This window comes from Chamaea fasciata, unplaced genomic scaffold, assembly GCF_029207755.1.
Source record: "Chamaea fasciata isolate MVZ Bird 193981 ecotype frontalis unplaced genomic scaffold, bChaFas1.0.hap1 SCAF_7, whole genome shotgun sequence".
In the NCBI taxonomy this organism is placed as follows: domain Eukaryota; kingdom Metazoa; phylum Chordata; class Aves; order Passeriformes; family Sylviidae; genus Chamaea; species Chamaea fasciata.
The window spans coordinates 18,944,155-18,958,712 of record NW_027094092.1 but is presented as its reverse complement, the minus strand read 5'-3'; the positions used below and the strand labels follow the sequence as shown (position 1 = coordinate 18,958,712).

The 14,558-nt window shown below is 39.5% G+C and overlaps 2 protein-coding genes and 1 long non-coding RNA gene across 4 annotated transcripts in view; 1 reads left to right on the top strand and 2 right to left on the bottom strand.

Annotated features, from left to right (window-relative positions):
* The window catches only part of PDHX (pyruvate dehydrogenase complex component X), a 34,882-nt gene extending 34,767 nt beyond the window's left edge, over positions 1 to 115 (bottom strand). The window contains exon 1 of the mRNA XM_066187835.1: positions 101 to 115. The gene's annotated coding sequence lies outside the window, so the exon portion shown is untranslated. The remainder of the gene's footprint in view (positions 1 to 100) is intronic.
* Positions 116 to 139: 24 nt separating this feature from the next.
* Positions 140 to 13,184, top strand: APIP (APAF1 interacting protein). 2 transcript variants are annotated; one of them, XM_066187837.1, is made up of 10 exons: positions 140 to 380; positions 1,049 to 1,203; positions 2,427 to 2,472; positions 2,640 to 2,740; positions 5,599 to 5,647; positions 6,978 to 7,095; positions 8,147 to 8,282; positions 10,850 to 11,017; positions 11,546 to 11,668; positions 12,822 to 13,184. In XM_066187837.1, exons 1-9 carry the CDS (start codon positions 276 to 278, stop codon positions 11,643 to 11,645), a joined length of 978 nt encoding a protein of 325 aa, XP_066043934.1. In that variant the 5' UTR covers positions 140 to 275; the 3' UTR covers positions 11,646 to 11,668; positions 12,822 to 13,184. The 2 variants fall into 2 exon arrangements, with proteins under 2 accessions (XP_066043934.1, XP_066043933.1); XM_066187836.1 differs by lacking the exons at positions 1,049 to 1,203; positions 2,427 to 2,472 and having other exon boundaries at positions 170 to 380.
* The window catches only part of LOC136292307 (uncharacterized), a 56,766-nt gene continuing 46,123 nt past the window's right edge, over positions 3,916 to 14,558 (bottom strand). The window contains exon 3 of the long non-coding RNA XR_010721880.1: positions 3,916 to 4,073. This is a non-coding gene — a long non-coding RNA (uncharacterized lncRNA). The remainder of the gene's footprint in view (positions 4,074 to 14,558) is intronic.

Here is a 14,558-nt window from a genome sequence, read left to right as displayed (position 1 = left end):
GGGCTGCCCGCTGCCTGCCTGCGCAGAAATAACCCGGCACGCCCGCAGCGCGTGCTCGGCCTCACCGAGCCCCGTGCCCCGCCTGTGCTTCCCGCTGCACCTGCCGTGGGATTGGCCGCCTCGATCACCCCAGGAACGGGCAAGTGCAGCCACGCGGGCACCCGCGCCCAGCCCGGCTGTTCATCCCCGGGGCGCATCTCCTCTAGTCACTGCCGGCTCCCGGGCGCCTTCTCCCTCCCGCCCGCCGGGGCTGGGGTGGTGCCCGCGGCCGGGAGATGCCCAGCGCTCCGCAGGCGCCCGCGCGGGCCCCCAAGGAAGGCCCCGAGCAAGGACCCCGCGCGGGCCGCGGCATGGCGGCCGCCGGCGGGGACGCGGCGCAGGTAACGGGGCCGGGGGGCGGCGGGGCCCCGCCACCGCTCCCAGAGCGCCCCGCCGCCGCGGGGATGGGGCTGGGCTTGGGCCTCGGCAATTAGCCGGCAGCTCCGCAGTGGCTAGTTAGTAGGGAGGTCCTGGGAGTGTTGGTGGATGGCGAGCTGACTGTGAGCTGGCAGTGTGCCCTGGCGGCCAGGAGCGAATTCAGCCGCCAGGATCCGGGCGGGCTCCGTGTCCGGCATTCCAGGAGCAATGTCCGTAACTAAACCACAAGTCCCACCTCAACACGGGGATGGACTTCTCTACGTTGAGGCTGGCAGAGCACTGGAATAGGCCGCCCGAGGGAGCCGTGGAGTCTCCCTCTCTGGGAACATTTCAAGCCCAGCTGGAGGCTTTCCTGTGTCCCCTGCTCTAGGTGACCCTGCCTTGGCAGGGGGATTGCGCTGGATTATCTCCGAAAGTCTCTTCCAACGCTAATTATCCTGTGCTCCTGTATAAACATGTTCTAAAATTTAGTACAGTTTCCAGAATGTTGCCAGCTGTCGGTCTGGCTGCACCTACAGGACTCATGGCTCTTTTGATGTTAACTGGGGTTGTTTGGGTTGGGTTTGTGATTTGGTTTTCTTGTGTTTTTTTTTTTTAATTGGTCTTTGATTGGGGTTTTATGTATCATCAGAGCCAGAGCATGAGCTGGCAGTGCTGTGCTTCATCAAACACAGTAACCACTGAGCGTATGGAAGCATCGCGTGCGCAAGGCTCAGAACGCCTCTCCAGTTTGTATGTGACACTGGTGGAGAGACCGGCCCATGCTTCAAAACTGACAGCAGGGACGTGAGAGGTATCAGCTGCCTAGACAGTGTGGCCTGTCAGGAAGGAGGGAAAGAATCTAGTTCATCATAAACAAAGCAAAGAAAGAAAAAAAAAAAAGCGCAGCACATTGAATTGTAATACATAAAACATTGTCACAGAGGTGAAAGTGAAAACCATCTTCTGCATGTCCATGATCTTTGGTAAGAGAGTGCAAATCTTGTGACTCACTGTCCTTGGAGGCTGTAAAAATGAGGTTAGAGTAGGAGATTCCAAACATTGTCAAACATGCCCCAGGCTGCCATCTCCAGTAATTCACCTTCCCAGTCTCCTGCCTCAGAACCACTGCCTCATGTTCCTATTCCATGCTGCCTCCCCACCCTTAGTTCTGCAAGTCCAACACCACCTGGAAGCACTTCTTTCTAAACATTTCAGCAAAGGTATTGGCACCGAGTAACCACCTGCCTGCCATTTTTGCTGTGTGCTGTTTTTGCTTTTGTTCTCTCTGTTCCATGGGTGTTGACAGAATACTCCCCCCTAATGTGGATTCTTGCTGCTAAACAAAATGTTTTTTCTTGGAAATGTCATTTGATCGGCTTAATGACCAATGTGAGCAGTAAAGCTCATTTGTCATTTAAGAAAAACTTTCAAAGCTTCCAGTTACTGCAATTAAAAAAATGAATCCTATAAAGAAGGCACACCATAAAAGCAGCTGTTTTACTGTGGTAATGTAGGTAGAAAGCTTACCTCTGACACTAGTGATACCTTTGGTTAATATATAGATATGGATATTAATGTAATAAACAATGGAATATGGAAAAAAATACAAGATTTTGTTATTCCTTCTAAAGAAATATTGAAATAATGCAATTTGCCTTCTGACTAAACTGCCTGTAAAGTAGCTTTGTGTTCTAAAAAGGTACGAATGTAAAGTTCATAAAATAATTGGCACATATTTTTATGGTGTTTTTGAGTGTTCTTTAAAAATATGTATTGACTAATGAAATCTGTTCTACTGAAATTTGTAAATCAAGCAAAATAAACCTACAGAAAAACTGATTTAATAGGAAAACTATTAGTCAAACTTCTAAAAATGGATAATGTTAGTTGCATTTATTTTCCCTTTTTTTGTGCAATAGTCCATTACATAATCCTGCTGGTGTAATATCTACGGGCCACTGCACTCAAATAAATTTTAGATGAGACCTTTCTTGTGAAGGATAGTCAGACATGCACCTTCTTTGGAGGTTTTGTTTGTTTGTGATGTCCCTGGCAGAGCATAAAGGGCATTGTGTAAACAGGCAATTATTTTGTAGTTGAAAGTTCATGGGCATAAATTAGGCCATTTTGCTGCAGTATGAGAGTACTAATCCTTTTAACTCAGTTTGAGAGCTTAAATACTTAGGTTTGAGGTGTTTCTGGTGGTTTTTCATTTATTTATTTATTTAATTTCTTTTTAGGATGGGTTACATCCAAGGAATCTTATCCCAGAGCTTTGTAGACTGTTTTATGGTTTAGGCTGGGTAACAGGAACTGGTGGAGGAATCAGCTTGAAACATGGGTAAGTAACGATGAAAGAGAAATAATGTGGTGGGGAGAGAGAGGCTGGCTGTGTTTAGTAGTTGGTGGGGGAGTTTCAGTTCCATGAGAAATGTTTGCAAGTCAGGAGTGAACAAGAAGTTAGAGGGGGAAATGAACAGTATGCCAAATTTAACCGTACAGGAGGGAGGTGAATAGTCTGAATTAATCATTGCAGACCCTTCAAAGGAGTGAGAGAGCTTCAGAGAGTGACCTTATCCCATCCTTTTCCTACCTTAAGGTAGATGAATTGTCTTTCAAGAACAGTTTGTTCCCCCTTTTTCATTTCATTGACTGTGGAATTTAGAGTGGGTTACATCAGGCACGCAGCTTTCAAATGCCTGTGGTCAATCCCACCCTGTACATTCTGGATGCCAGATATTTCCTCTAAGACAGAAATTACTGTTCTGCTGAGGTGATTTCGAAGGAGACAAATACTTTACATATAATTAAAGCACAAAAGGTAACAGCAGCAATTTTTTGTCTGTATCTCCTACAAAGAAGCACCACTTTGTGTTTTAATTTGCTTGTCTCCCGCCTATTCATCATCCCCAATCCTTTTAGTGGGAACAGAGCTCCTCTCAGTGGCCACTGAAAAAAAAGATAAGTCCTCATTCTGCAAAAAGCCTTGCACAGTGCCTGCAGTTCTGTACCCAGTCACAAGGTTGTGACATGATCTTGAAAGTATCTGACCTGTCATTTTTCTGGTATGCACTTGCATGCATGCACAAATAACCATTGCTATTCAAATATATATTATAAATATATGTATGAATGAAAGACCCTAAATGCTCATTCTTGTGCTGTTTGAACTTTGTGTAGATCATTTCACCTCCCTGCTTGACTTTGCAAGGAAAGCAACAACAGTAGTAATAATGAGATGAATGAAAAGAGGGTAAATTCATGTTTTTAGCATTGTCTGTGGGAAGGTCTTTCTAGCACTAATTTGTAATCAGTAGCTAAATGTAACCTATTATCTTTTATCATTCCAGTGCAACTCCTGTTGGTTGTGGCAAGACAAACGGTATTATCAAAGAATACAGTAATACAGTTTTCCTTAGTAGTTCTATGGCTTGTTTACTTGGCATTGTTAGAAAGGAAAGTGTAAAAGAACAGCTGAAATTTGATTTAAGTATAACAACTGTTTTTACTGGCTGATCTTAATCAGCCCTACTCACTGTGCAGTTCGTATGAACTATCAAGGAAAAAAAATTCCAATTTGGACTTGGCATAGTATATTAAAAATGGATGTAGAATTCTTTGTGAGGTATCTTGTATTTGAAGACTATTTTGTCATCAGATTTTCCGGTTAAGTTCTAAAAAATAAAAAAAAAATCTGGTTTGAGAAAAATTGTGTGTCTGTCATAAGTAACTGAATTTACCACTTGTTTTCTCCTCTTGCTCGTGCATATGAATCAAGACTAAATTAATGCAATGCCAGCAGTGCTAATTCAAGAATATCATAAATTACAGATACACCAAAGCCACATTTTTCTGTGCTTCACAGACATTTTAATGCTGTGAATAGTACATCATCTTAAGAGCTCTGGTTTTGGAAGAATTAAAATCACAGAATTGTTTAGGGTGGTAAAAAAATCCTTAATATCATGGAGTGTCCAACCATAAACCTACCACTTCCAAGTTCTCCAGTAAACCACATTCCTATGCACCATGCCTAAATGTCTGTTAAAAACCTTCCAGAGATGGTGGGTCAACTGCTTTCCTGGGAAGCCCATTCCAATGCTTGATAGCTCTTTCAGTGAAGACATTTTTCCTAGTATCCTATTTAAACCTCCCCTGATGCAAATTCACATAATTTGCTCTTGTCCTGTTGCTGGTTACCTGGGAGAAGACACCACCCTCACCTTGCTACAGCCTCCTTTCAGGCAGTTGTAGAGAGCAATGAGGTCTTCCCTGAGCCTCCTTTTCTCCAGGCTAAACACCCCTAGCTCCCTCAGGTGCTCCTCACAAGACTTGTGCTCCAGACCCTTCCCCAGCTCCAGTACTCTTGTCCAGAAATACAGACATGGTCCATAGGAAATGTACCTGTAACTTGACTAATTATTCACTAGATGTCTCTGTGCTCCTGAATTTAGTGCATGACTGCTGAAGCCAAATAGTGATTGCAATTCAGAAAGAGAATCTAGTTGGGGGGTTTGTGCTAGTAATGAAAATAATGCGGTACCATCTTAAATTCATTTTAGTTTCAATCAGTTTTTACAGTTTTTTGTTCACGTTGTCCTTGCAAGAAGTGACGCACTTCTACTTAAATTTCAGTCATTTAATTGCACTGAATTAGTGCTGTCTATTTATCAACACAAATAAACATGGAACTGCACTAGAAACCTAATCTGCACAGTTAAAAAGGGAAGTATTTACCATGTTGAATGTTGCAGATAATTATTACTGCTTATAGATAGTTCTTGGATTTTTATGCAATAGTTTTGTCACCTGCCTTGTCACACATCTATATCTGCTTGCAATTTCTCATTTAACTTTTATTCTGAATTCTAGGAATTTGAGTTACTGCAGGGAGAGACTGTTTTTCTTTGTTGGAAAAATAAGGCTGCACTTCTTACATGGGTTTCAGATATCTGTCAAGCTGAAAGCAGGGTTTTGAACCCCTGCAAGTTAGAGATTTTATTTGTCCTTGTACAAATTGGTTCTATTTTGAAAACTATCTACCTGTCAATGTATGGAAAGAGCTACAAAGTTTTTAAATTGTGGGGGTCTAGATTTGCTATTGTCTTTCCAGTGGCTCAAGAGGCTGAGTGCCTGTACAGTGAAACAGTCATTGCTCAACTGTGTTTACTGACTTTTCTCATCTGCAACTTTTCCTAGGGATGAAATCTACATCGCTCCTTCAGGAGTCCAAAAGGAACGAATACAGGTGTGTTAAACTGCACTTTTACCTCAGAGCTCATCTTGAGATGGATGGAAGTGCCGTTGTGTAGGGATTCATTCTTCCTGTGAAGTTACAAACTTGTTCAACATTACTGAAACAACTAATGATTTCTCCCAGTATTCTACTATCATAGCAAGCCAGTATGTGTTTCAGTGTCCAGTGTAGATTAGTCTTGATGCTCTCCTTGCTTTAAATTAAGACAAAGCAGCGTGAGAGTGGAGCATTACTCCAGTCTATTTTTATTCTTTGTCAGGCTTGGTTGGCTATACCTGTCTGGCTACAGTTTCAAGTTACTCACGTAAATAGACATTAACGCCTCATCGCTGTGTGTTTCCATTTGAGTGATTGCAAATATTTGTCTTAATATTTTCAATAAATAACTGGGCTCTCCCCTTGAAAAGGTGACCTTGTCTGTCTGTCTGCTTTCCAAAAAAACCCAAAATGTAAGAGGAGGGGAGAGCAGTAAACAATACCTATTTTATGACAGCAGGAATTGCCCCAGAATAGTGTAATACATGGAACGGATTTTTCATGTCATAAATCTGAGGATAAATACAGTGAGGAGTGAAAGGAATTTCTTCACTGATAGAAACTTGAGGAAACACAGCAGTGTTTGCTGGGGCTGTGGAGAAGCAAGGCAGGCAAAGGTAAGATAACCACGACGATGTGGTCTGTGCTCGAAGTAACAGAGGATTAAGTGCAGTCAGAGAGGAAATCTCCTGCAATTGTATTTTCTGCTGATTTTTAAAATAACATTAAACTTTTATTACTGTCCTGAACAATTCTTTATACTATTATGAATAGCTAATTAATGCAAAGGTAGTATTCATGTAAAGCTACTAAAAGCAAAGTTTAAAAAGAAGTAGTTTTACAAGTTAAATGTATTATTTTTAACTCACATTTTTGTTGGTTCTTTTAAGTCGGGAAGGAAAAGTATATCTAAGTTTCTTATTTTGAATCAGTTACTACTTTTCCTTTTGATCTATTGTTATTACTGAGCTACACTATCTCCTTTCTGAGAAAGTTGTAGTTTTACAAATACCTGCATGGCATCAGTGTGAGGAAAAAGAATACCTAATATTAATTTCCCTTACACAATGTCGGTAAGTACTATTAGAAACTGGAATAAATGTGGATCATAACAGCACTTTTACAAAGTTAAAAATCATATTCTGTATTAAATACATGGTTTGTATATATTTGTTTCCCTAGAGGAAAAACAAAACTATTTGAGGTCAAATATCAAATGAAACTATTTGAGGTCAAATATCAAACAAAACTATCACATATCAAAATAATTTATTCTTTCTTACAGCCAGAAGATATGTTTGTTTGTGACATGAATGAACAGGACATCAGTGGTCCTCCACTGCACAAGAAACTAAAGAAAAGCCAGTGCACACCTCTTTTTATGAATGCCTACACTATGAGAGGTATGTAGCAATGTTTGCAGTTCAGCAGTGACTGAAACACTGTATATGTACATCCACAAAATTGCTGTTCAGTACCATATTCCTTATACATAGAAGTTATAGTGAAATAAACATGAAACTATAAAATAAATTGATTTGCAAAGGTGGGATATAATCCATGGTAACACCCTGTCAGTATCACGTGCTATTTCTTGTAGCTATGCCTGTGATCAAGTTTTCAGCACTGATTTTTAGTGCAGAATATTGGTAGGTTACAGGGGAAGCCCGGGATTACAGCAGTTTTATATCAGTGGTTTTGCCAATTCAGCTATTACAGTTTAAATCCTTTTGCATCCATTGGCTGAGATTAACAGTCAGGAATAGGTGAAAACAGTATGAAACTTCTCTTTTGCAGGTAGACAGTATGAAACTTCTCTTTTGCAGGTAGACAGCAAAAGAGAGCTTTTGATGTTGTGTAAAATTTACATCTGTTATTTTAGAAAGGATTTAGGGAGTCTCTTCCTGCACAAGCAGCTTACATGTGTACTCAAGAAATAGCAACACTGCATCTTTATAAGTAGATTATAATTATTGTTTACGTATCTTTCCATCATGACACAATAAGATAATGATGAATATTTTTTCAGAAAGTCAGCAGATAATGAAAGAAAACATAAAAAGAAACTAAAGGGCTTTAAACTTTCATTTCACAAATTCGAAATTCTTTATAACCTCAGAACTCTGATAAAATTAACAGTGTCTCAGACATTGCCGAATGTAAAGAAATGTACAAGTTATGTTTCTGCTTGGATGTGTACAAGTAGTGTCTCTTCTGGAATTTGTCACTAACTAAAAGTTAACACAAGTGTCGTAAGACAATCCATAATTATCCCTTATATACGACTAATTGCCTCATACCTTCATTTAGGTTGCTGTACATTTTTTCCTCTCATACAGCAGATCACCATTTGCTGAGATGCCTAATCAAAGGAAATTAATCAAGTACGTGAATAAAATTTTCTTAACAGACACATTTTAAAATTAACTCTAAATTTTCTTTTTCTGTTCTTAGGGGCAGGTGCAGTGATCCATACACATTCCAAGGCTGCTGTTATGGCTACCCTTCTTTACCCAGGGAGTGAGTTCTCTATTACCCATCAGGAGATGATAAAAGGAATCCGGAAGTGTACTTCAGGAGGCTATTACAGGTACTTCTCCATATTTAGGAAAAGAAACATGATATTTGATCATTTGTTTTCAGCAATATAAATACAAGTCATTTGAGTTATATACTTGAACGTGTATAATACAAAGTATTAGGAATAAGAAATAGAAAGACTTCTGGAATGAATGAGTCACCACTGGCTTTCTGTAAGATCTGAAGTCTGTGGAAGAGATCTGAGATAAAATCTTGTAATGCCAAGGCTGCTGTGGTCTGTTGAGCTACAGGAGGAAGCCAAATAAAGAGCTACATCCTGAGATGTTACCACATCTGTACAACATTCAGCTGAAACTGGAGCCAGCCAACACCAGGTTGGATTGATAGCATGTACAAACTACATTTGGGTGGACTTCACAAATCGCTGCCTGTGCTAGTTTAGGGCATGTTAAGAGAGTAGAGGATTTCAGATTTACTTGACAGAGTTTGAAAGAAAATTCAGAATAAACAGCTCATTAAAGATAATGTTATTACTTTTCAAGGATGAGCTCTGAGGTAAGTGCTGAGTTATTCCAAATTATGTGTGATGGCTTGTTTTGAGGTCTCCACCCACAGAGTGTTGAATTGGGATCTGCAAACAATATTTATATAACATGTGACAAGGAGATGAGAAATTGAAATGCTAAATTCTTTCTACTTTTTGATGTTAATTTTTGTATCTAACTATTGCCCTTTGGCAAGGGAGCAAGCCATATGTGATTTTACGCCCAGGCATATTTTATTCCATTTTGGTTGACTTGCCAACTTTACCTTCTTGTCACCATTAGCATGTGCATTTTTAGTGTGGTAAACTACAAGCCTTTGTATTGAATTGTCTAACAACATTGGTTTTTAAAAAATCCACAACAATTCTTTTAATATGCATTTTGAACTCTCAAGCACTCCTAAACATTAGTCAGGAAACAGTGTATTTATGGGGTTCCATACCTCCAAGTTTTCCTGTGTCATTTTATTAATTTACCAGAAAAACTCAAGAAATCAAAGCTCCAGGTTATATGACTCATAAGCACATATTCATCCATACTAGACTGATTCCATTGACTTCCCTCACACAAGTCTCCCTATTGAATTCAAAAGAAAAATGAGACCTTAGGTTCAAAATACAAAATGGGACTTTTCAAAAAAGGGATTGCAAGTTGTTTCTAGTCACATAAATATTTTCTGGAAGCTGTCCAGGAAAATGCCACAGATAGAATAATCAGAAGTATATGTTGGCCTAAATATGAATTCAGTGATCCCAGACCAGGTTTACCTTTCATTACCATAAAAGGAGGATTAGATCAGTAGTAAACTTTGAAAGTCAGACTGTCACAAAGGTATTTTACATCAAGGTTTGACTAAATGTGGGCTGCTTTTATTTCAATTAAAAAAAGAGATCCCACATATTTAGCTCATTCAGAGTCTTCTGGACATTTTTTAGGTATTAGTTCTCAATAAAAAGCTTATGGTCCTGGTTAGGAATCAGTTACGGCATTTATAGCAGCTTCCAAGCTCAAGCAGAAAGTGGAACCTAGGAAGCCAATCCATTAACTCATTTGGCCTCATTAGTAACAAACACTCCGAGTGTAATTTTAGTGATCAGAATTTTTAAGAGTCAAAGTAAAGCTTCAAATACCACCTCACTTTCTTCATTCACTATTTTTATAGCCTTCCTTGAGAAAGCATCAGCATTGAGAACTGTAAGGGATGAGACTTTATCTTCTGAATATTTGATTTAAAATACAAACTGGTGGTGTTGAGGGCTTTTTACCATTGCTTTCTTTCTGTGTTTTACAAAAGAAAGTACTGCTAGCATCCATTTGTGAAATATCTATGTGATCTCAATGATAAATCTGAACCTGAACTGGGGACTTATTAAAACTATTTAAACAAGTTTCTGCTAGTGTTAATTAAGGTTCAAACAATGCCAAATATCCCAGTCCTCCTTCAGAAGAAACTCTTAGGCAAGTTCCACTGAGTAACGTGCATCATCTTGTCTTTGGAACTGGGATTCTCAGGCTCTCTTAAGATCACTTGTAGCCCACCAATGACTCCCTCACAGAGGATTTATTTTTCATGTGTTGATTCTACCTTCTATTTATATGCCTTAGCAGGACAATCTTCCAGGGGCTTTCTGGACTACGTAAATTAATTTTTTCTGCTCTCCAGCAAACAGCTTCATTTCCTTCTTCATGATATGATTCTTTTAAATAATTTAATCTGAGGTAAAGCTTGTAGATGATGCCAGTACAGGATGAAAAGTTTGAAGAAGTTGTAAAGGGACCCAACTACAAAGTGATATGGGAATAAACAGCTACAGCTAATAGATTAAAGTGTTGTTTTCTTTTTGTGCCTCAAGTGTAGCTCAGGTATTGCCAGCATAATATGTGTTTGGGAATGAGAGATGTTCCTGAGAATTCCTATGCTACAGCATGACTTACGAGAGAAGAGCATAAAATCTTGTGCTGGGAATTTAACATTTTACACAGTCAAAGGATTATCTCTTTCCTAGGGAAAAGCTTCATACATCCAAGCATAGGGGTTTTCTTAATACATGAACATGGCCTTTTTTTATAGATATGATGATACCCTAGTGGTTCCTATTATTGAGAATACACCAGAAGAGAAGGATCTCAAGGAGAGAATGGCACGTGCAATGGAAAAATACCCAGACTCTTGTGCTGTCTTGGTCAGACGTCACGGTGTTTATGTGTGGGGAGAGACGTGGGAAAAAGCCAAAACGATGTGAGTACAGTTCAGGAATATGCTATCTCTTGCCTCAAGATCTTCGTGAACTTAATGCTGTCTATAGCCCATGGACAATGATTCAGAAGATTAAGGCCTCACTGCATGTATAGGAAGCTTTTGGGAATGGATTCATGATCCATTGCTTGGTTTTCCTTTCGTATCAGTGCTGGCTGATAGGGTTGCCAACATTTTCCTTTCAGACAAGTCAACAAGTCCCTCCTCATATGAAACATGCAGGCAATCTCTGCTTTTGTATGACACTGCCAGTACTGTTTGTGTAGCCCTCCCTAGTCCCATTTTTGGAATTTAACTCATCTGCTGATGAAATGCAGCAAATCAATATTATGTAATAATGGCAAAATGGCACTTGCCATTCCACAACATTGGAAATAAACAATAATAGAGCTGTCCAGTCAGACTGTCACATTGGTGATAAAATCTTAAGGAAGGAAAATACTAATTTTCATAAAACGTGGTAAGACTTGAGCTTTTACTTACATTGCATTTTTTCCCTATTTATTTTAGGTGTGAATGTTATGACTACTTGTTTGATATCGCAGTGCAGATGAAGCAGCACGGGCTAGATCCTTCAAAACATCCAGCAGGAGAAAATGGGATCTTGTAAATGTCAACAACATTTATATTCAGGTGTGAATTTATCTGTAAGGATGATCTGTTTGGAGGGAGAGACTACAGATGACACCATCACTTCAGTCTGCTTTCCCACTCAGGAAACTTCAGTATTGCTCATTTTCCCCCAGTCTGCTCCGTTACCACTGCAGTTGTATCTATGCCTGAAATAGTGCTTCATTTCCACACGATGCAAAAAAAAAACATGTATTAATAGCTAAATATGTCTGTTGCATATTTAGTACCAATGTACAGCATGGAGTGCGATTTTTTTTTAAAGCAAAATAATATCAAGCATTTCCAGAAAAGCTTTAGTCCAGAAAATGGACTAAAAAGGCCAGAGCCTAGTGAGCTGATCTGTGCATAGTTGTCTGAACACCCACATTTGTTCTGCTTGCAGGATCAGGTTTGATTTCAGACCGTCTCAGTGATATTACTTATATGGTGGGTGGGTTGAGGGTTTTAAGGGGTTTGGTTTTTTCCTTCAGCTGACCTATCTGTTTTGAGTTTCACTGATTAGTATCATCTGTTTACCTCATGCAGGAAATCATATTGACTTTGTTTTCTACTATAGCAATGATCAGTTTTGGAAGTTTTCATAAGAAATTTCTGAATTTAAAGCCCAGAGATAACACGATCAGGGTGTACTTTATATGAAGGACACCTGAAACAGTTCTCACATAAGTAATGTACAGCTTTTAATGTACAGGCAAAACAACAGTGGTAACATAACATTTCAGAGTTGGAAAATACAAGTTTAAACGTACCAGTACTGAGATTATAAAAGAATTTTTTGACCAAAGCAGTGGTGTAGTTAATCAGGATGGACTAATGAAAAATGCTTGCTCAGGCAACATGAGCCCAGAACAGACAGGGACTTGGCTCCTCAGTCATTATGCCCACCCTGGAGGAGGAAGCAGTGGGGCAAGAGGTTTGCTGTCAGTGGGCTTCTGCCTTATCCGGTGTTTAGGGTGCTGCCACTGCCTACAGTGATAAGAACACACTGTCTGCCACACCTGCACAGAGCTACCCATGAGAGCCATTCTAAAATTACCCCTCAGCCCTTGCAGTTGGATAAGTTGGGCTACTGTAGTGGCTTTAATATTCCTTTGCCTATTTATTATGACAAGTTTTAGAATATTTTTGCTTTTACTTTGCTTCTTCTGTCCAGGTTTCTTACATGATGATGGGAGTTCCTGCTGTCACCCCACACTATTGAAGCCAGAAGGGGGTGCTGATCCTCATCTGATTGGCAAGTGTCAGCAGGAACTTTTGGCTCTTAAACCCACCCAAGAAGAAAAGGAGAGTTTAAAAAACTCCAACTGCTGAACAATCATTGCAATTTACAAGTCCTGTTGAATGCCACAGTAGGAGGAATGAAAATTCAGATGCAAAAAATACTTTGAAAAACTTCAGAGATCTGATGTCACATTTTGGTTTTGTGCCTTAAAAATTCGTATTTCAACAACCTACACTTGTTGATCCTGCTCTAATGCTACATCATTTAACTTGAAATAAATCTCCTTTTCTGGAAGTTATTGTAGCTTTTATTTTTTGGGAAAAAAAGTGAGGACAACCCCTTGATTAAAAGAAAATATAGTTTAAAGCATTGTTTGAACTGTTGATTCCTTCATACCATGTTCATGGGGGTTCTTTTTTTTTTTTTCTTTTTAATTAGGCCTGTAGCATATGTACTTTAAAATTTTCCTAATTGTCATTATAATGAGAAGATTTTATAGCATGTATTTTGTAGTTGTTATTGAGGGACTGCTCTGGGTCTTACCTCTTTAAATTTTCTTCACTTTGAATAACAGCTTTTTATGACCTCTGCTTAGCCCCCCCCAAGGTAGATTTAATCAGACTTCTCATTAAAATACAGTATCACATAATTATGACACTTAGTGAATTCTTTCAAAATCTGGAATGGCCCCCTGGTGGCATCAGTGTAAGCCTGGAGTGACCAACTTTCTAATTGAGTGTTGAGACCTCAGTCCCAAAGGTGAACTGAGACAGGCTAAGTGCCAACTGACCCTGTTTTCTGCTAGAGGCCATGCATTCCCACCACTTCCCCTTCCATCATCTCTGGCACTTTTTTGGAGCTTCCATAAGGTGAAATAACTCTTCAACCTAAGATAAAACTATCGTGGGAGTGGGGGAAAAACATGTTTTAATTATTTCCTAATAAGCCACTGGTAAAAACACTGAATCAAGTCCAAGGTGGGTCCAAAGAGAACCAGAGCCAGGGCAAGAGGAGATGGCAGACACCACTTCCCCCTTTTCCTGAGGATGACAATTAAGGTCAGTATTTTGTGTACCTTAGGCATGTTTGCCCTTCCCTCTTGTGAGTAGCTCAGTGCCTGCGGTGTGCAACCTTTAACCCTTAGGGAGACCTTGGTTATTGTGAAATAATGATTATCACTAAGTAACTGCAGGTTGTTGGCTCTATGTTTATTGATATGTTTTTTCATTATTAGACACTTGTTTGTCTGCAGCAAATACTTTGCAACGATTCCACAGCTTCTGAGTGTATGTAGATTGCAGTAAGAACTTGTGTGAAGATGCTATTTTTGGACCAGAGACTGACTTTGGACATAGTGCTTCACTTAAGCATAAAATATCTCTGAAGCGTGTTCAAGACTTGAGAGGTGCAACTGGCCTGAAGGGAAAGCAGACTGTAATTCTCTCAGCTTTTCTTCCCTGTGGTTGTAGCAATAAAAGCATTTCTACATGTGACAATCCAGTTAGTCTTGAAATCTAGTTGCCATCTATTCATTGTGGCCTTTAATTCTTTATTAAAACCACCTGGTTTCTGCAAAAAATAATTTTATGTGGAATTCTGATGATGATGTCAGAATAGGTGATAATTGTATCATTCCGTGATACTGATGTTTTATAAGGATAAAGAACA